This window comes from Vombatus ursinus, unplaced genomic scaffold, assembly GCF_900497805.2.
Source record: "Vombatus ursinus unplaced genomic scaffold, bare-nosed wombat genome assembly UNPS02014797.1, whole genome shotgun sequence".
NCBI classification, from domain to species: domain Eukaryota; kingdom Metazoa; phylum Chordata; class Mammalia; order Diprotodontia; family Vombatidae; genus Vombatus; species Vombatus ursinus.
Window position 1 is genome coordinate 443112 of NW_020954575.1, and position 22993 is coordinate 466104.

General features: G+C 35.3%; 1 protein-coding gene across 2 annotated transcripts in view; it reads left to right on the forward strand.

The window, feature by feature from the left end:
- Positions 1 to 22993, forward strand: part of SYNRG (synergin gamma) — a 98821-nt gene that overhangs the window by 36730 nt on the left and 39098 nt on the right. Inside the window, exons 7-13 of one of the 2 annotated variants that reach the window (XM_027870349.1) lie at positions 4148 to 4384; positions 5375 to 5452; positions 9926 to 10122; positions 10627 to 10875; positions 11570 to 11703; positions 19307 to 19422; positions 19619 to 19681. In XM_027870349.1, coding sequence (XP_027726150.1) covers positions 4148 to 4384; positions 5375 to 5452; positions 9926 to 10122; positions 10627 to 10875; positions 11570 to 11703; positions 19307 to 19422; positions 19619 to 19681 — 1074 coding nt within the window. The remainder of the gene's footprint in view (positions 1 to 4147; positions 4385 to 5374; positions 5453 to 9925; positions 10123 to 10626; positions 10876 to 11569; positions 11704 to 19306; positions 19423 to 19618; positions 19682 to 22993) is intronic. The other variant, XM_027870350.1, reaches the window with a different exon arrangement.

Here is a 22993-nt window from a genome sequence, read left to right on the forward strand (position 1 = left end):
AAATTTATATGAGGTAAAAACTCTGGTCTGGTACACTGTTTGGAGGAAGGCTTTTAATCTTCTGCTTAAATACCAGTATGTCAACTTTAATTTTAAGTCTTTGGTATGTAAATGAGTGTGTTAACTCAGCTATTATAGTAGATCATTAACTTATCTGAGTGAAATGAAGGAGTTTGTCATTTCATTTTCATTGTTTTATAAAATAATTATAGTTTTTTTTTATGAGCTCTACCTCAGAGTTCATTATCTGAATGTAATTGGACTTGTTTTTAAGATGCACTGAAATTAGAATTGTAGCATTAGTAAAATTCCTTAAAGGAACTGAAATTTTATGAATAGATTTTTTTTGTCGTCCTTATCATTCAAATGGTCAGAAAAAAAACCAAACCAAACACCGTACTTGTATAGGCAGAATATTTCCTTTGTCATTTGGAAATAAAAATAATTCTCATCTTTGGATAACAACCATCCTGTAATTTTAATTCCTTGATATTTTGACATTTGATTCAGCTCATTCAAGAACGAGCTTGTTTTGTCATTTGAGCATCCAGCTAACTGTGTCCTCTTGTGATAACTGAAGAGTTACCAAGTTCCATCTTTATATGTAGAAAGTGAACAAAGTATGATACAAAGATACCAGGCCTAGGATAAGATGTACTGGGGTGAAAAAAAAAATCTTTTACTGATTAAGGAATTGTTTTATTATTTGAGGAAGAGGATAAAGGTTCAAACACCTTTTAGTTATCAAACCTGAAGTGGACAGCAGAATTTTAAACATCAAAAATCAAGTAAAGATCAGGAAGAAAATTTTGTCTTTGAATGAAATCATATACTAGTAATACAGGAATTGAATACAGGAAGTAAATAGGAATTGAAAAAAATTTGCAGTGTTCCAACAAGGTACCTAGCAAAGGAGAAGTAGAGAGTGATGGTCAGTGTCAGTCAAAACAGTGTTTAAAAAGTATTTCTTTTGCTTTGGAACAAGGTATAGATTTGCCCATTAGGAGCAAATTACTCTGTTTGCATTATCGGCTATGGTTCTTGGTGATTTCAGACAGTATTTTCTTCCTGATCTTCACCTCATTCACCAAAACCTTCCGCTTTGGGTCTGGCAGCTAAAAAGTGTTTAGAACCCTGATTCTCTTCCTCAAACAGTAATACAGTTCTTTAATCAGTGAAAGATACTCACCTCCCATTGTAAATAAATTGGCAGTCAAAGTTTCTTGTAAGTTTAAACAGCTTTGATCAAATAGTTGAGCCTTATTTAACTCTTAATAGGATGATGAAATTAAGACTTTGTAGTAAGGTCTCCTCTAAGAGTTGAACTATGTATATTTCCATAGAACCTGCTATCAGAGTATCTCCTTTTATATTATAAGCTTTATTAACCAATAAAATAACAGAGGGAGAAAGAAACCCCTTTCCTAAACTACAAGCCACTCTGGGTCTGAGCATAAAGAACAAGGCAAAGAGGTAAGCCAAGCGTCTCTTCCTAAATTTCTGTTTAGGTATTGCCTCAGTACATAAACTAATATTGATTAAATGAGAGAATATTTGTAAAGAGTACCTTAGCACAGTACTTAGGATATAGTAAGTACTTTGTAAATTCTTATTCCCTTCCCATCTGGTCAGTCAATCAACAGGCATTTATTAAGCATTTACTATGTGCCAGGCACTGTGCTAATCCAAGAACAAGGACCAGGAATTTGTCCTTAATGAATGTTCCCACTCTAATTCTTAAACAGCTTTACACTGGGAACAATCTGGTCATTGTTGGCAATGTGGCTTTCTGAAGGAGACTAAACTTTTTAGGATTTGTCCAGTTTGGGGTTTAAAAGCAGAGGTTAGAATAAAAAGTTCTCCCTGTTAAGAGAATAGAAGGAAGTACAATATGATACTGTCTTTTTTGTTGAAAATAGAACATTTATTCAATAATCATACCTCCCTTCCATAGATCTCTAATGCTTAACAGCAATTATCTCCTTAATGGTAAAGGAGAAGGAAAAAATCAACTGGTATCTCTGTTTTCAGAAGCAGAACCTTTTCGCAAAATGTGATTATTATTTGCCCAAAGGCATCAGACAATGAACTACTTAAAAATTTTTTTTAACTGTCCTCTATGTCTTTGGAACTCAAATAATTCAAAATGTAGTTAAATTTTTTAAAAAAATAAATTAGTATTTTTAATGGACATTGATTCAAATGTAGTCCCTATAGAATGGGTTTACAATTGAAATTAACTTCACATTTAAACAGTATAAAATCCATAATGATGTTTATGAGCTGGTTTGCAATCCCTCTCCCTTGTAGCTACTAAGTATCTGTCCTTTTAGTACAAGTAATCTTTTAAGCTTGGTGTTCCATCTTCATTCTGCTAAATTTATTGTGGAAAAATTTATTTTAGAAGCTGTGTGTTCTCTTAGATTTTGAGATTCTTTATTTTATCAAAAGCAAGCAGCATTTTGTAATGGTTGTGACACCTTGAACGGCAATGTGATAAAGTTGATAGAGGATCAGCCTTGAGATGAGGAAGACATAGGCCCAAGTCTTGCCTCTGACACATCCTGGCTGGAACACCACAAGCAAATCAGTCTATCTCTCAGTACCCCTAAGCAACCCTCAGTGACCATAAGTTGAAGTCCTAATAGTACCTGGTCTGTTTTAGTAGGGGTAAATTCTTCACATTGGAATCACAGGTCTTACCCAAAAAGGAGGTGGTTAGGAGGGAAGCTAGGCATGATTAGATGAATAGACCAAAAATTAGATGTTTGTAAGTTTATGTTGATTTTGTATTCCTAAGTATTTTGACCAAACTGAATCATCAGAGGACAGTGTGTGATTATCCTCAGTGTACTTAGATTATAGTCTCTGACTTGTACTATAATGCTGCACGAATAATGACCAAGTAAGTAGATTTTTTGGTTTCATCTAGAAATACTGCTTCTCTTTCTTGTCTCAAGTGCTGCTGACTAGGACAACTTGACTTCATTCAAAAAAATACACTTCACTAGATCTTTGTGAAAAGGAGAGAGATTTTGAATTTTACATTTGTGTGTCCTTTGACACAGATGCAAAATAACAGTTGTCCCTTTTCATTAAAAAAAAAAAACAACCTGACACATTAAATTGTACAAGTATACCTTTTGGATATTTTTTATGGACTCATGTAATTTCATTTGACTGTTGTTACCTGGATTATTTCTTTCTCCACTCCCACTATTCATTTTTTAGTATTTCTCTTTTGGAACTATATGCCCCATCCTTATTTCTTTTTTTCCATTTATTTCCATTTCTGTGTGTTTCATTGCCATTTTCCATTTTACAGATTGTCCCACACCATCCCATTCTACTGTAACTGTCTCCCAATCCTCTGCCTTTCTTGATGAAGAAGAATTCAGTGACTTTATGCAAGGGCCTGTTGAAATTCCCATATTTGGCTCTTCATCCTCTTCCCAGCCTTTTCAGTCTTTCCATTCCACCACCCCAGTTGGCCAGTTACTTTCAGAGAAGGCTGTGGTCCAGCCTCTCCCTCCAGCACAGATTCCAGTGTCTTCTGCCTTACATGGTGCCCCCGGGCAGGTTCCTTATTTTTCTACTGCTTCAGCCTCACACAGTACACAGAAAACAGGTAATTCATAGATAGCATTATCAACAATACCTCTATTTTATATAGATGATATAAAATTTAATTCATGTTTAAAGAGGATAATACAGTAATGTAGGCAAATCAATATACACTTGGTTTGTAGATAAATGTTGAAGAAATTCTGCCATCCATCAAAATAGATATCTAACTTAGTGGCCCAGGATACTAGAAAAGTTGTGATTTAAAGGACCTTTATCAGTTTCTGGTTTCAGGAGCTATTTTCACATCATTGGTCTTTTATGAAAATATTGCTTACCTTTTATTTGATAAAACCAAAGCAGCCTTTCCCCATTTGCTTCTTCTCTCCCCCTCCCCCCCAGTAGTGGGCAGTGGGAAGCTATTATAGGAAAACCATCAGAGATCTAGTGACCTGGTTGTGCTGTGGATATTTAACATTTTTAAAGTAAAAGAAATGATTTTTTAAAGAATTATGGGGATGGAAATGGGTTTGAATAAAAACTAAGTTGCAAATATAAATAATACTTCATGCTGTTTGTTTAGGCCCTTCCCTGGAGGAGAAGTTCCTAATGTCTTGTGATTTAAGTACGTCTGGGCAGATGCAAATTAAATTAAATACTTCTGAAGCTGGGCACAAAACCTCAGGCTCAGCTGCCAATAAGAGTCATCCCAGTTTAACAGCCAATAACGGGGGTGCTATAGTTGGACATGTAAATGGTGCTGCCATCATTGCAGAGGCAGAAAAGACTTCAGACCAAAACCTGTCAGTTGAAGAGAGTGGTGAGCTCATGAAACATTGACAAAAAAATGAATGCACTTTAACCAAATGTTGCTTGAAAGCTAACACCTTAAGCATTAATCCTGAAGTGAATGCTGCTTGATTTTGCTTGTTAAAATCTTGCTTAAAATATATGTAATCTATTTTATTCCTTTTTCTAATCAGCAGTTTTAAGATTTTGCTCTGAATTCTTTCAACATTCTCTTCTACTTTAAAAAAATCAATAACCAGTTTCCATAATCAAATTCATTCCTATTTTAAAATGCTTTTCTCTAGCTTTACAAAAAACCATATCCTGTTTTGTTTTGTTTTTTCCTGACAATCTTTATTCCTCTGGGGATAGTGGGAGATTAAAAATTTAAAGCTTATAAAAGTCACCAATGAGAATTTTATGTTTTTCTTTCCATGAAATAATTTTGAGTATTGCTGAATAAAAGATTCAGATTTTATTAACTCAGCTTGCAGAAATACATTTCCAAAACAGAACGTGAATAACTCATGAAGTAGTCCTTTGGAGGATGTTTTGCAGGATTCCTAGATTTGAAGTAGATGTCAAAGTCATGCTGTTGTAGAAGTGATTTGTTTGAACTAAAAACATGTAATTTTGCAACAGTGGCAAATTCAGGGTTAAAAATAATAATTTTCTAGCATCAGGAAATGCTGCAAGCAAAATCTTATGCCATTGGTTTTACATGTGTAATTTAAAAGTATCATTCGTGGCTAACTTTCTTTTCAGGTTCGTAATACATGAAGGATGATGCAAGCCTTACATAGTTAAAAGTATTGATCTAGACATTTTAGATTTTCTTTTTAGTCACATTTCAAAAGACATTTTAGGCTGCTTGGAAAATTCTCTTGTTATATTCTTAATGTGTTGGTGACCTTTTTTTAGTATCTGTTTCCATTGTGGTGTATTTTTAATCTGTTTGAGAGGAATTTCTCTCCTCTTTTTTTTATTACTCTGTTTTAGATACTATTTCTATATCTCCTAGGTGTGGGTGTATTCCCTTCACAAGATCCAATCCAGCCTATGATACCTTCTTGGATTTATAATGAGAGCTTAGTCCCAGGTAAAAAAAAAAAAAAATCCAAACTCCCTTTTATAAAGTACTTTCAAAATCTTTTTTTTCCCCCAGCACCTATTAAAATTGTGTGTAGCCTAAATATAGTATGGTTTTATTTACACATCTTAAGAGCATATAAAATGCATTTTTCCTTTTGACAATATTAAAATTATAAAACAACAGCAATATTTAAATAAACTGTTGTAAATTAGATTTTTTAATGGTGGTATTTATAAAGGCAATAGATAGAATGCTACCCACAGAGTCAGGAAGACTTCCCTGAGTTCAAATACTGCTTCTTGCACATAGGTTGTGTGACCCTGGGCTTGTCATTTAACCTGTCAGTGCCCCATGGCAATTCTTTAAGTTGAAGAATAGGTACTGATTTGCTTCCAGGTTTCCTCATTGGGAGTTCCCTATTACCAATGAAATCATGTCTGGTTTAAAAAAAAGAAAAGAAACTTCAAACGATTTATAGTTTGGAAGTTTTTATAAATATATGGTCATTTAAGAATTCAAAGATGTCTTGCTTGCTTCTATATCCCCTCTGATCATTTTCTTTGAATTTTTCTTATTTTATTATTATTTTAGGTAGTTATAATTGGCATGGTGTATTTACATTCTGCTTTATTCCATAATACATTTTTTCCAAATGGATCACAAAATTGAAAGATTAAAAATTTAATCGTATTTTGAATTTATCAATTTCTTTTATAAGAAATGTTTTATTCTCCTTAACTTTGGCTTTAGCTTAAATACCCAAAGATTGTTGTTGACCAGAGAGCTTCAAAAGAGCATGACTTTGACATAAAGAGTAACCAGTGAGGACTTTAGTTTTGTACATTATATATGCCATCTAGATGAGTGTTCTGTTCCTGACATAATAACAAGGAACATTTTGTTGTTGTTGTCCTCCATGATAGGATACTTAAATGTCTGTTTTAACTGTGATCAAACTGTCTATAACTTCCCTTTCCATATTGTGAATAGACATGTATTGAAGCATCTTTTGAACCTGGTTTTAGCCTGTTCAAGTTCTGGTACTGTTTCATTCCATATATTTTTCTACTCTGAAAAAAGTACAATCTCATTTATCTAGCTTTTGCTCATCTGAATATGTTTTCTGTGTAGTTTTCTTCCTCAAAACATCCCTCTTGGGTCTATTTTTCCTACAAGAAAATTTTATATGTAAATTTTGTGTATCATGGAACCTTATTTGAGTTGCCAGATAATTTTCTCTAATATATTATTAACAGAACTGTTAAATTAACAAAGCTAATGGTGCTGTCCAGAGTGTCTTTCTCTTCTCACTCTGACTTCAAAAATTGAACTTTGGGAAGGTTTCTTGAACAGTCAGTAGCCTTCCAGACCTTCCTTGATTTATCCTAGGTCATGATGTCTTAACTCATCAGTTCAACTCAACAGCTATTTATTAAGAACATACTGTGCCCAGGGTACTAGGCAAGGTGCTAGGGATACAAAGACAAAAGCATTGCCATATCATCCAGGTTTTCCTAGATCCAGATTTTTGCACAATCTCAGTTGATTTATATGCATATATTCAATAAACATTAAATTCCTACTCTGTGATATAATGTGCTTGGTGCTAGAGGAAGTACAAAAATTATATGTATAAGGTTATGTTGCATATACTTTTTATAAATATTACATGCACCATTTAGACAGGTGCCTCCTCTTTTTTCTAAAGAACCCTGAAACCAAGAGCCCCAGGAATAGCTTTTCCTCCTCCTCTACCCCCACCCCCACAAAAACTTGAAGCCCTATTTTCAATCTACATTGAATGGAGAATGGGCCTTCTATCCCCATCAGCCACCAATTAATTGCTACTAAAGAGGCAATCAAGCCAGCCTAGCCAAAGCAGGAAGGAATCTGGAGAGAGAAATAGAAGGGGGCATATACAAGGCAGTTCAACCCACCTTGAACACTACCTCCACTGGAGACCCTAACGGTGATATCTCAGGGACTAAACCCAAGAACCCTGGGAAGAGCAATGTGCCCGAGGCCACCACCCCTGCTCCCAGCCTATTCCCCACAGCCATCATCAAGAGGAGGAACCATCTTGGGGGAAGGAGCCCGCTATTCCTATCACCACCAATGCCATCTGCTGATCTCACTGCTCCCACCAAGCAGGTAAGCCTAAGAGGCCGGGCAATATCAGCACCCTAAAAACCAGTGGTACTTCTTAAGAGGCAACACTTGTAGATGCAATCTAGTAACTTCCTTCATTGGTGAAATAGTGTCCCCAGCCTCCACAGCTACGAAAGTCCAAGAAAATAAAATTCTCAACACCAAAGACCTTAGCACTGTCAACTGATTCTGTCAGAAAGCAATGTAGTTTTATTAATGGAAATGGAATTAAATAAGATGCATTACCATCTGCTTTGCTGCTAAGGAGCGTGGGGCCTTTCCATCTAACTTGTATCTGAAACCTCCTTTATGAGACAGTTAGAATGTGAGCTTCTTCAGAGCAGGTGCTGTCTCACCTTTCTGTTTTTATCCCCAGGGCTTAGTATACTGCTTGCACTTTATGCTCTTTTCATTCAGTCATTCATTATGGATATGTTGAACAAATGCATGTTCGTAATAGTCCTGTTCACATCAGTAGCCAGTTTTTTAAACTTTTCTTTTCATATCCAATAATGTTATAAATTGTATCACATGATTTTTTTCCTGAGCACTTCCTAAGTATAATTGTGTGTGCAAAATGTGTATGTGAATGTGAATGTGTAAAAGCACAAGTGAATAAAAATAGTCTGAATTACCTTTATACATTTTCAGATGAGCAAACTCAAAAGAAATATTTTGAAAGATATGTTTGATCCTCTAGCTGTGTTCAATAACAAAAATAATTCAAATGATACTATATTAAATTGAAATATATGCCAAAGATTGAAACTTTCCAAAAATATGCCAAAAAATTTAATTAGGCAAATATATTAAGACAACCTCAGCATGAAATACCTGTAACATAGATGAGTTATGCCATTAGGGTTTTGGTTTTTGGTTTTTTTTGGGTTTTTTTTTTTCATTTTTTTGGTTTTTTACTATCTGTAGTATACTTTTATTTCTAAATGCTTTCTTGGATTTAATTCCATTTATAAGAGATTATTCTTAATTCATTTTAGAGGACTAAAATGAAACATACATATAAATATATAACTTAACCCTGATGTGTGTATATGTATGCACATACATGCAATATACACATGTTAATTTCTTAAAATGATAATGAATTGGTTACATTTTAAAAATGTCTAATCTTTCAGTGTCTAGTAAAAAAAAATGCCCTTTTATTTACATTTTACATTGATCAATTGTTCCCAGTATTTGGAGAAGAGATTTCTTTGTTCGTGTTAGAATGGTGTGCATTAAGTTTATGGCACCATTCTAAAATCCAGTTAACAACAAATTTTATGATTACTTGTTTAAGTAAAAGGGAACAACAAAATATTTTAATCAAAATTTATAGAGGCACTGAGTAGCATTACAATAGCATAAAACAGTTATTTTCAACTTTTGTTGAAATTTGTATTATTGTTTAATTTTACGTACTTTGTTACTCCCTTGAAACATTTACTAACAGAAAATTTTCATAGCTGTCATGTCTTAAAATTGTTTCCTATCTAGTTAATGAAATCCTGGGGAGGACTCCCTTAAATGGATTTGTTTCGGGAAGAGACTGTCCATGTTTAGCTTATACCATGTTCTCAAAGTAAGTCTAATGGCATGGCATGGGAGGCTTTAGTAATATATTTAAAAATTCTGAATTATCCTTTGTTCCATGCCAGACAAAAGAATATTATTTCTGCGCCCGTGCCAAAAACAAAAGCCAGAAAATTGTAGTCCTTTGAGAGTTTTTCCATTTTAAGCTCAGCAAGTCAGACAGAATCACAGCATAAGGGTTAAATTATAACATTTGTAGTGTCACCTGATTAGAAATGTTTAACTACTATGTAGTTGTTGTTCAGTTGTGCCTAACACTTTGTGACTCGTGGACCATACTGTCCCTAGGGTTTTCTTGGCAAAGATACTAGAATGGTTTGCTTTTCCTTCTCCAGTGGATGAAAACAAAGAGAGGTTAAGTGACTTGCCCAATGTCACACAGCTAGAGTCTGAGGCTGGATTTGAATTTGTTATTCCTTACTTTAAGCTCAGCACTCTATCCACTGAGCCATCTAGCTGTCCCATACCATGTTGTAAGGATCAGCCAATACATCTCAGGGCCAAGTCCAGGCCTGTTTGTGTATTGCCTGTCTGTGAGCTAAAAATGGTTTTCATGTTCTGTAATAGAATAAAATTTTGTTTAATAACATAAAAATCATTCTTAGCTCTCAGGCAGCAGTGAGCCAACCAGCAGGCAACTGGCAGGTGGTAAGTAATTGAGTAACCTCTGTTAGCAAAACAAATCACAAAATGCATTACACTTGTAATTATGCAGTCTGCTCTTTTCTTTACTAGATGCATATAAGAAGATTTTAGAAACAACTATGACTCCAACTGGAATAGATACCGCTAAACTTTATCCCATACTGATGTCATCTGGGCTTCCTAGGGAAACCCTTGGACAAATTTGGGCCTTAGCCAATCGTACTACCCCTGGAAAACTTACTAAAGAAGAACTCTATACTGTTCTAGCTATGATAGCTCTAACTCAGGTATATATATTTTTCCTAAATTAGATGTAAAACCAACTGGAAGAGAGATTTTGTATGTTATAATTTGTATATCTTGTATTTCATTATATTATGTATGTTTACATACATATACATACATTTCTTATATAATATGGTGTAATTACTCGTGCCTTTTAGTTTTCATTATATATGAATACAAAAATTTTCATATTGCACAGCTTATGTGGTATGCATGTCTGTTTTATGCATGATTTTTTTTAAGTCAGTTTGACAGATTTTTATCCTATATCCTTGGATATAGGTGAAATGGCCTAACTAGGTAGAACATCATTAATAATATCATAAAAATTATTTCAAGATAGAATTATACAGTTTTTATTTAATATATTTTTCTTAACAAATATTCAAATCAAATTCAAATCAAAAACAAGATTTTAAATGAAATTATGTTTCATTGTCTTTATTTTCAAGTTTGGATTATTTTAGCTTGAAATCTAAGATGTTTGCATTTTTTCCCCTGTTTAGAGGGGGGTGCCTGCAATCAGTCCTGACACATTGAACCAGTTCCCAACTGCTCCTGTCCCAAATCTGAGTGGCTTTCCTATGACTCTTACTACCCCAGTGAGTCAACAGACTATGATGCCTTCTGGTCCTACAGTCTCTATGCCTCTTACCATTGGACAACCAGTCATGGGTATTAACCTAGTTGCACCAGTGGGTGGAGCTCCAGCCCAAGGTTCCAGTGGCTTTGTGCCAGCTTACCCAGCAAATCAGGTCAGTAGAGTTACTGTACTTTGTACAATCCAGTAACTAAAGGTGAATTTGAATGACTTCTTTACAGAAAGGAGCACTGACATTTTAAAAGCAAAGCACTAGTAGTTGAAGCAGCATACATCAGAGTTTAGTTTATCAGTATTATGAAAAGAGCCAAATACAGTTTTCTTCCTTTAGAAAGAAATTTTGACCTAAAAAAATGTTTAACTCTTTGTGGTAAATAGAAACTTTTTCCTTCATTTCTTCTAAACTTTATTATAGTGAAAATTTTTCCCCAGATATTAACATTAGTACTATATACAAACTAAGTATTTAATACTACTTAAGTTGAATTGAAGTAAAACACTAGTACATATTGGGTTGTTTTTCCTGGGTCCTAATTATTGTATCCATTTATTTTGACAACCTTTAAAAGAGGAGATCATTTCAGCAGCAGCTATTATTTAGAATCCTTCTTTCTAGTTTAAGAATGATAGGTTTTTTAGTAAATTACTTAAAAGTCAGCCTGTTAACTTTAAAGATTGAGTCTTAATTTTCAAACTAACTTTACTATTTGCATTAATCAAAGAGCATCTAAGAATAGAAGAATAGTTATAAGACCTCCTTCATCAGTTAATGCTTTGGGGTATATAGGATTTTTGGCTTACCTGTATTAATCTGGTGCCTTTTGTACTTAACATCTTTTATAATCTAGGTAGTAAAACCAGAAGAAGATGACTTCCAAGATTTTCAAGATGCTTCAAAGTCAGGATCACTTGATGACTCATTTACTGATTTCCAAGAGATGCCTGCTTCTTCAAAAACAGCTAATTCCCAACATGGGAGCAGGTAGAAAACATGTATCTCAAATTTCAGAAAGAATTTGACTCCTTACTTACAGTACCCCTCATTATCCCTTCTTTGCCCACATATACTCCTGGCCTTCACACTTTGCTCTACCTTTTCCACCCGAAACTTCTGCTCCTGCCATCTTCCCATGCTGCTCATTTTGGCTGCTTTTGAGATGAATTTAATGCAGGTGAATGCACCTTTTCAGTTAAGGAAATGGCTTCAAATTGGGGTTTGTAAATGCCTTTGGAAGAGAGGGTTTAAAGTTTTGGGTTTTTTTAAAATTTCCAGTATATAAGAAATCCCCATTTTACAGTTTAATTTGCCACCAAAAAAAAAAAGCAAGACTTAGATTTTTAAATATAACTACTCACATATGTCTCTCATCTTCAATTTGAGATAAATGGTAGACTTTCAACTTTCTGCACTAACAATAATTGGCATCTCAGCATTTTTAATACCCATCCAAGCCTTTTTGTACATTGATTTATCCTAACACTTAGTTATCCCGTTTTCATGTTAAACTAGCTACCTGTTTCACACAGTTATGCAGAACACACCAGATACTGAAGTATAAAATATATTTTCACTTGCTTAACTCTTAGAACCATTGTTTTTGTTAGCACATATATCCAACTTTTATGTGTATATTTATATAGTACAGCATCATCCATCATTTCTTTTGGATAGTGATTGATCAGTTACTCAGTACTTAATTATGTATATACTATGTGAAGAAAACAGTTGTAGGCAGTGGGAGGATTTACAAATTAAGTAGTTGATATGATTTTTCTGTCTTTTGAAGAGCTTTGTAATCTCATGGAAAGGACAGGCCAATCCAAATGAAAACGCATGAGAAGATAAGCACAGTAAACATATGGCATGTCCATAAAGTAGTGAAACTGGCTTCTCAAGTCTTGTGTTAACAACAGTCTTATTGCTTTAAAGGGATATATACACAATGACTGTATTAAGTAAATTTTTATGGCAAGTTGACTGTAAAAATAAATGTCTGTGAAGTGAATTCTGTTTTCCCCACTGATTTCCACAATAAAACAAGAGACAAATTCCCATGGAACACTACCCCTTTAGGGTTTATATTTTTCACTTGTCTTTAATTTGGAGCATTTTAAATGGTAGTCATACTGGGCATATGTCTGCAATCTGTGCCTGATGGGAGTTCTAGTTTCCACTTAAGTTAATTTTCCTTTACAGCAGTATTTTTCAGCTTTCCCTTCCTTACATTAGTATCACATTGTAGACCTGATTTTGACCACTTCCATGCCCTCTCTAAGCCACAGAAATTTTTCCATAACTAAAATTCTCTTGACTTGTATATTCAAAGCTCCCAAAACTTAATTACCTTTTTTATTTCCCTGGGCTTGGTACCTCATAAATTTGGTCTGCAGTGTCCTCGCTTTTCCTGGCTAATGTATGATATATTATAGTCTGAAAATTCCTTAGTTTCGGTGCCTCAACAAATGTAAAATAAATTAGTAGCCTACTTTATCAATACTATAAATTTTTAATTCTATTAATTGAGTTCACCTAAAACAAGAGTATTTTTAGGGTGATGATTACATTGACCAGAACTGAATAGTCCAGTAAGTCTTTATGGAAGTCTTTATGCTAAACTGATTAAGTCTTCATGGAAGACATGAACCTTGAGTCATAGTTTTAAAATGTGACATGATTTGTTTAGGGGCAAGAGGAAAGGTAAACAAGTCACGAATTAGGAAGCATAGTGAAAAACATCAGCTAATCTTGTAGAATAGGAAATTGATTTGCAGAGGAAACACTGATGTGCCTTAGAACTTGTGATTAGTGATTTTGATATGCCAGAAGTGGGAGCCATTATTCTAAAGGCTCCCAGAAAAAGTGAAAAAAATCAGATTTTTAAAGGAGATGAGATTCTTGTTTATGAGAACAATTCAAGGAGTAAAAGGCTGCCAGTAGTCCAGTTGAGGTTATCAAAATGTGATGGGAAATGTTTCAGAAAAAAAAAATTAATAGGTTTAGTGTTATACTCATTGTTGAGATAAAGACAAAAAAATGTGAATTGAAGGTGACTCACAGTATGCAGCCTAGCGATCATTTGAAAGGGGTTATGGTTTATGGGGAAAGACCATCTCTATTTTAGGCATGTATGTCAGTAAACATTTATTAAGTGTCTACAATGTGGCAGGTTCTGTGCTAATCACTAAGGATACAAAGAAAGGTAAAAAAAGATTGCTCTCAAGGAGCTCACAGTCTAATGGGGGAGACAGATAAATTGGAAATCAACAGAGGGACAGCACTAGAATTAAAGGGAATCAGGAAAGACTTTCTATAGAAGGAAGAATTTGAGCTAGGATTTGAAGGAAGCTAGGAAGCAGAGAGGAGGAGGGAGAGTATTTCAGGCACTGAGGACAGTTAGCAAAAATATCCAGTATCAGGAGATAGCACCTTGTTCTAGAAATATCAAAGAGGCCAATGTCACTGGATCACAGAGTACACAGTCAGATGTAAAGTATAAGAAGACTGAGGAGGGGGGAAGGTGGGGAGGGACAGGTTATGAAGGGCTTTGAACACCATACGAAGGATTTTATATTTGATACTAGAGGTGAGAGTTTGAGTGGGAGGTAGTGGGGAATGATGTGGTCAGATCTGGGCTTGAGTGAAGAGAGACTTGTGGCAAGTAGACCAACCAGCAAGCTATTGCAGTATAGTTCAGGCATGAATTAATGAGGGCCTGCACCAGGATGGTGGCAGTGTCAGAAGAGATAAAAGGGCATATTTGAGACACATTATGAAGGCAAAATTCAATAGGTCTTGACAACAGATTGGATGTGGAAAGGTAGGATTAAGAGAGATTGAGGAGTTGAGGGTGACACCAGCGTTTGAGCCTTGGTGACTGAATGGATGGTGATACCATTGATAGTAATAGGGAAGTTAGGAAGGAAAGACAGTGAGTTCGGTTTTGGACGTGTTGAGTTTAAGATATCTGTGATACATTCAGTTGGTGATGCAAGATTGCATGTCAGGAAAGAGATGATGACTAGATAAGTAGTTCTGAGGGTCATTAGCATAAAGATGATCATTGAATCCATGGGGGCTAATGAGATCACCAAGTAAAAAAGTATAGAGTGAGAGTATAGTATACCATAGTACAGTATAGAGGAGAATATTCCAGGACAGAACTCTGTTGGACAGTCAGGGTTAGCAGGCATTATCTGGATGAAGATCTAATAAAAGAGAAATGAGAATGAGTAGTCAGATAAGGAGAGAGAGTTGTATCCTTAGAGAGAAAGGAGTATCACGGAGAAGAGAGTGATCAACAGTGTCAAAGCCTACAGAAGTCAAAAAGAATGAAGATTGAGAAAAGTCCATTGGATTTGGCAATTAAAAGATCATTGGTAATTTTGGAGAGAGCAGTTTTGTTTGAATTGTGAGGTTGAAAGCCAGACCAAAGAGAGTTAAGAAGAGAGTGAGAGGAAAGGAAGTAGGGACCCTGTTATAAATGTTCTTCTCAAGGAGTTGAGCTCCCAAAGGGAAGAGAGATATAGGAAAATAGATAACAGGGATGGATGGATCACATGAGGGTTTTTTTTTAATAGAGGGGAGACATGTCCATGTTCATAGTCAGTAGAGAAGTAGCCAGTAGACAGGGAGAGATTGAAGATAGAGAGTGGAAATGATAGAGGGGTTAATCTGCAGAAGAAGACAAGATAGAATAGGATTATTTGTGGTTATAAGAGTTGACCTTGGCAAGGAGATTATGTGAGACAAGGTATAGTAGGAGACAGTGGCAAATGTGATGTGATTTGATGTGATGTGAGATGGAGGAGTGAAGAAGATGGAACTTTTGGTGAATGGCTTCAAATTTTTCAGTAAGATAGGAGGCAGAGTACTCATTTGAGGAGGGGAGGGATAGGGAAGCAATGAAAAGTTTGAAGAGGTTTGGAAGAGGTGTTTTGGTGAATGGGGTAGTGAGTTAATTAGGGAGGTAAAAAAGGATTGCCTGACAGCAATGAGGGCTCAGTTGAGATTACATGAAATACGTTTGTAGTTGGCCCAGTCAGCTTGGTTTTGTGATTTTCTCCAGCCTCAGAAGCACATGTATTAGTAGGAAAAGCAATGATGGCTGGAATTTAGAAGAGCACAATCAGTGATATGATAAGGGGGCATGGGGACTCAAGAGGACAGTATAGAACTGAACTGGTTCACCAATGAGTCAAGATGGGGAAGGAAGGAGAGAGTGTGGCTAACTGAGCGGTTGGTAGATTGGAGGTCATTGGTAGACAAGGAACAGGATCTGCAAGGCAGATTGTAATCAGATGAGGGAATTTCAGAGTTCACAAACATGGAAATGGTGCATTTGTGAATAATGGTAAGATCAACCATTTGTGTGTGGTTGAGCCAGTGAGGTAGGGTTATATAAAATTATTATATTGAACTATGAGGTTAGGTTGTTTGAAGGAGTATCAGTAAGTTGAAGTTCCCTAGTGTGAGGAGAGGATTTGAAGGGGAAAGAAAAGAAAGTCTGTAACAAAATTGAGAATCAATGCAGCTCAGTAGAACAGGTATCAGAATTTTGATTGTGTAGTAGATATTCAGTGAATGAATTTCAAAGGAAGAGAGATTGCTGGGTGATGATGGTAAGAGAACCTGGAAATGGCAGTGGGGACCAAAGGGTATTCCAACACCCCCACATCAACCAGTGAGTGAGTCCAGGGGAATGAGTGAAAGTACAACCATTGCTGGGAAAAGGGGGTGGGAGGGCGGCTATATCAGAATTCAGGTAGAGAAGGGTGAAAGAGTGGGTGAGGATTTTCTAGCTTAGGCAACAACTTGAGCACAGGCATGGAATCAGAAAAGCATAGGCCATGTATGGAGAATAATGAGTAATCCAGGTGGAAGTGAGTAATATAAAGCTGGAAAGATAGATTGGTGCCAGATTTTAAAGGTCTTTAATGCCAGTCTAAAGAGGCTTGACTTTGTCTAAAATGCAATAGGAAGCCATTGAAGAGTTTTGAACAGAATAACATAAAAGATATGCATAAGGAAGATACCTGGTAGTGAATGAAGGATGAAGAGAGAATAATGACCAGAAGACCTATAAGGCTATTGTAGTAGCCAAGATGAGTGGAAATGAGAGCTTTTACTCGGCTAGTAATGGTGAAATAGAGAGGAGGGAATGGAAGTAGAAGATATTTCATAGGTAAAATGAATATCATTTGCTAACTGGAAATGAGAGGTGAGGGAAAAAGAAGAGTCATACAATACTAAGATTCCAAATATGTCAGACTGAATGAAATTGTGGTATCACTCACAAACAGTGATGTCAAAAAGAGAAAGAGTTGGGGGAAAAGATTATGAACTCAACCTGAATTTTGGACATGTTAAGTTTGAGATGCTGGTAAAGGAGTTGGAGACGTGGGTCTTGATCTGGCAAAAGAAGTTGAAGCTAGAGATAGAAATTTGGGAATTATTTGTTTTCCAATAGGTGTTGAAGCCATGGTGGGAGTGAATGAGGATGCCAACGGAAGAAAATATATAGCAAAGGGAAATAAAGAGGACCAAAGAGAAAGGATAAAACTTTAAGAACCTCACCTTTAGGAGTAAGAGAAAAGGATAAGTTAGAGAGAGGGACCAAAGAAGTAGGGAGGAAACCAAGAGACTATGGAATCTATGAAGTCAAGGGAGGAAAAAATGGTCTAATAGAATGTCCACTTCTCCAGAGATATGAAAAAGGAAGATGGAATTGTACAGTAAACACAGTGTAGTGTAATTTGTTTCTGGTTTTGTTTCAGTAGATGTAGTAATGAGGATAAGTCAAGTTTTAAAGGCTTAGTCTAGATACCTTCTCTTAAGAAGCCTTTAGTTTATATGGAAAGGGTCATGGTTCTTGAAATTTTAAATACTGTGTTTATCCATTTGGGTACTTTTTATCAGTACTGGAGAACAGAAGTTAACTGTTTTCCTATTTAGATCTGGGAATGAATCTGTTTCTGTGTAAATGGTATAAACACTTTCATGGTGATTACCAGTTGTTTTTTTAATAATGAGTTCAGAAGAGACTAGAATGAATTGTTCAGTCGCAATATGCATAAAATTACAGACTAAGTCATAGCTTTTCTTGAATGAGATTTCATTTCATTGGTTTTAATCAGCAACACTTCATTACCCTGAAGATGATCTGTTTTTTTCCAACCACCTTTCCTGTGGTGAACATAATTTTAAAATTATTTATGTCAGATTTAGCAGAAATATTTTACCAACTTGAAGTCACAGAGCTTTAACAAACTATCCTTGGTTAGAGGGTCACAAAAGACAAAATATATCATGCTGCTGCGTGTTCTTTCTACTGCATTAATTCTTTCTATTCAGTTGTAAAAACATCTAACATAACATTTTGTACAATGAGCTCTAGTCTAATTACTTATAGAGCTTTTCTTTAAAGTTCATCCATGGTATATAGATGATTACCCATTTCATTTGCAAAGTAGACATTTGTTGGCTATCTAAGAGCAGTATGAAATTAAATTATATCTCATCTATAGTTTGATACTTAGGCCTGAAGCACTGTGGGCTACCATTAGCATGCATGTGTAAGAGCTGGGTTTGTATCTTGCTTGTAGGCCACTGATAAGATTTAAATGACTATGGAAAGACTCTTGCTCTGGGGCACAGGACTCAATAGAAATTCATTTATGTAGTTTGTGTGTGGTATTGAATGACTTAAACTAGAGTTAGAATACGGTCATTCATATGTAAAGTTCGTTCTTCTTGGGAGCTTGCCACAGTCTGATAAAGGGGAAAAGGGGGAGGAAAGTAGTTGTCATGTGTATTTGATCCTTCCAAAAATTACCAACACTGATACTGCTGCTTATACCACTTTCCTTATGCAGTAAGAAATAAGTTCTCAGTGGAAGTCTTTTAATCTAATTGTGGAATGATTGTTGTTTTGCTATGAAGATAACTCCTAGAATTCACTGATGTGTTTCTTGTAAAAATGCAAATTACATTAATGCTACTATTTCATATCAGATGAGTTAACTTCTGCCAGTGGCAATCAAAAGCAGAGAATTTCAAGCTTGGCTCGAACAACATTTCATAACTTCTGATTCTTATCATTCCTATTCTGCCTTTCCACTCTGAACCCATTTTAAAGCATATGACTTACAATAAGGTTAACATAATACCTTTTAAAAATCTAGTTTCTCAGGTTGGTTTTGCATATTTGGAGCAGTTCACTTCTGTACTTTTGTATCAAAGGGGCTTTATAGCCATAATCATACCTCCGCTTCTGCTCGATTCCCACCCCACCCCCATCTATTATTTTGGCTTAATGAGGTGGTTGGAATTAGTATGTGACTAACCACTCTCATATTCATAAAAAGGTTGCTGCATTTAAGTCTTTTTTTTTTTTAAGCTAAAATAGTCTAGGAAAAGGATTATCATAATTATATTAGTAGCAAAATATTTCTTTGACCTTTGGCATACAAATTATTTTATAGGAAATATATAATTTCTATTTTGAAAATCATACTCTTATATAATTTGTGGTAATGCTGAGGAATTTAATGTGTTAAACATTTAAGGGATTTTCTTCCCTTTCTAGTGCCCCTTCTTTGATACCACTTCCAGGAACAAAAGCACCACCTTCAACAGATAAATATTCTGTATTTAAAGGAATTGCTGTTGATAAGACATCTGAAAATGCAGCTCCATTTGGAGGTAAAAACAAAATTTGTTGACTCATAAAATATAAAACATTTAATTTTCATGTTTCTGTGATTTTAGTAGTGATTTTATGCTGTCAGTGCAAAATAGTTATCAGTTTTTTAGATAAATGTTCTAAAATATATTTAGCTGTGGTGTGCTTTCACAGGAATCTTAATGAAGCTTTTGCCTTTTTTTATATGCATTGTAGAACATGGAGACAAATACAGTGCTTTCAGAGAATTAGAACAGCCAGCAGAAAATAAGTCCCTAGGTAAGTTTTTGGCAATATACTATAAATATATTAATTTTTTTATTTTTAGTAAAAGTTGGGGGGGGCAGCTAGATGAGACAGTGGATAGAACATCACCCTGGAGTCAAGAGGACCTGAGTTCAAATCCAGTCTCAGACCAGACACTTGACACTTTACTAGCTGTGTGACCTTGGTCAAGTCACTTAACCCCAATTGCCTCGCAAAAAAAAAAGTTGGGATGCCTTTCTCTGTCCATGGACATGTGGGTGAGGTTTATTTAGGAAAAAATACAGTAAATAAAAAAAAACAACATTGGAATAGAGTTTTCTAGCTAGGGATTTAAGGTTTGGTCCTGGACACTATTGCAGGGTTAAGTGGGGCCATCAAGATTTGAGCTGTAGTGCTCTAGCTACTTTGTGCTAGAGCAACAAATTGTGGCTTGCCTCTCTCTCTCTCTCTCTCCCTCTCCCTCTCCCTCTCCTTCTTCCTCTTCCCCCTCCCCCTTCCTCCCTTCTTTCCTCCCTCCTCCCCCTTCCTCTCTCTCTTTTTTCCCATTTGCTTCTCTCTCCCTCCTGATCATCCACTGAGCACTTGCCTTGGGCAGAACCTGGTAGGGAGATACAGGTATGGACGCTGCTGCCTGCCTGACTTAGATTTTCCGATATTTCACTGAGCTGTTGGCCGGCTTTGTCATTTGGTTAATCTTTTTCCTTTTGATAGGAATATATGAGATAACAGTGACTGAAAACACAAAGGCCTAGCCTCAACAGAGCTAGAGATGTCATCTTAGGTTTCCTGCGTTTGGGGTCACTGGTATTGCAAAGTATAGGTTGACCAGACTCCATTTTACTAACTGACAGGATATAATCCTGCTTTCTTTCTCCTCAGGGTAGTGTGCAATAAATCTTTATAAGCTAGCCATCTTTATTAAGAAGATAATGACAAGTTTATCTTAAAACAGTAGAAAGATGATAGTGTTTTTGGGAGCTATGTCAGAAATTATCTTTTGTAATGTCCTTGACAGAATGTGACAGGATAGAGAGAGACTCTTGAGTCACAGAGATTGTTCACTGGAAACATGTAGACCAATAGTATACTCATGGGATAATATGCTTGATATGTCATGCTATAATAGTTTTTTATATGAAAGTTTCCATTTACTGTCACTATTTTGTACATAGTTGTCAACTTGTAAACTGCCCATTGCTGATTTCTTTTTAACCCTTTCACCAGCTTACCTCACTAACGGAAAAGTTTACAGTTCATCAGTAAGTTTAGTTTGCTGTGGTGGTTTCTTTTTAAAAAATAAAACAAAAAGTTGTCAATTTCACGGATTATTTTAAAGTAGCACATAAATTTTAAATGTAAATTGCTTTTTATTTCATTCATATGAAATAACATAATGCATGTTTTTTGAAAGAACTCTGGATAGAATTACCTAAAATCTTGAGTTATTTTAAGAATATTTAACATTTCTGTCCATTTGTGAAGTTGACTTCATTCTTGTTAGTACTATATCTTAAAAACATAGACTCAAGGAAATCTGAGTACAGTTTCATACAGTTACAAAAATTAAGATATTAAATGAAAATGGCTTTGTTCAAACATTATGCTGGTGAATTGGTTATGTATTCTAGATTAACAGAGAAGTTCTGCTTCCTCTACTTCCCATGCTTCCCTGAATTAATAATTTTTAAAATCAATTGTATTTATAGCTTTTGGCTTTTTGCATCACCATAATTTCTCTTAGTCTGTCTCCCCATCTCTCTTCACTGAGAGTCATCTCACATAGGAAGTTATGTTTTTTAGAGAAAAAAGAGCAAAATTGATCAATAATTAGAAAAAGTCGGAAAGTATATGCAGTGTTCCACACCCATGGACCCACTACCTCTACAGAGTGGGATTGGGGGAGCTTGTTATATCTCTTCTTGGGGCCATGCTTGTTCTTTGTGATTTTGCATCATTCACTTTTGATTGTTTTGTGGTTTTTCCATTTACATTGTTGTAGTTACTGTATGTTATTTTCTTGGCTCTGCTTACTTAACTCTGCATCAGATCATGTAAATCCATGCTCTTCTGTATTTATCGTATTTTTTAAAGTTTATTGATGTGATTTGTTTTTACATTGTAAAGCATTTACAGATTACCTTCATTCTTTGAAAGATCTTATAACAAATAAGCAAAACTCACAATACAGTTACCTTATCTCAAAGTGTGTGCAACATTTCCACAACTGTAACACCCTCCCACTTTTCTTTTTTAATTGTCTTTTTAAATTAACAGAAGTTTGTTATCTCTCACTCTCATTCCTAACCCCATCCAAAAAAAAGAGAAGAAACAAATTCCTTATAACAAATGTGCATAGTCAGACAAAACAGATTCTCTCATTGGCTGTATACAAAAATATATGTCTCATTCTGCACCCTAAATCTGTTACCTCTGTCAGGAAATAGATAGTATGTTTCATCATCAGTCCTTTGGAATGACGGATGATAAGTGTATTACTCATAATACTTACAGCTTTCATAGTTGTCTTTACAGTTGTCATTATTGTAGGAATTGTTCTCTTGGTTCTACTCCTTATTCTTTATTATTTATAAAGGTTTTCAAGGTTGTTAACTTTATAATGAAATAATAAATTGTTCCTATTCTGCTTAATTCACTATCAGTGCATATAAATCTCTTCGTGTCTCTTTGCAGCCTCATTTTTTATGGCACAATAGTACTCCTGTCACATTCATAAGCCACAACTTAACTCAGCTGTTCCTCAGTTGATGGGCAGGTATCTCAGTAGTTTCCAGTTTTTTGCTATGACAAGAAGAGCAGCTATAAGTAGTTTTATAAATAGCTATAAATAGTACATAAAAGACCTTTTCCTTTTCTTTGGTGACTTTTGGGTACAGGCCTAGCAGTGGTTTATCTCGGTCAAAGGTTTAGTTTAGTAACCTTTTTGTGTAATTCCAAATTGCTTTCCAGAATGGTGTCCCAATTCACAGGAAGTGCACCAATGTGCCTGTTTTTCTATATTCCCTCCAGAAATTGTCATTTTCCTTTTTGTCATCTTTGCCAATCTGATGAATATGAGGTGAAATCTCTAAATAGGTTTAAATTTTATTTAGTAGTGATTTGGAGCATTTTTTATGTGACTATAGATAGCCTAGGTTTCTTCCCTTGAGAACTACATATTAATGTCCTTTGACCATTTATTAATTGGGGAATGACACTTAATCTTACAAATTTGAATCACTTCCTTACATATCTTGGCAATGAGGCCTTTAGCAGAGGAACTTGTTGCAAAGATTTTTCCCCAGATGATTCTCTTTTAATCTTAGC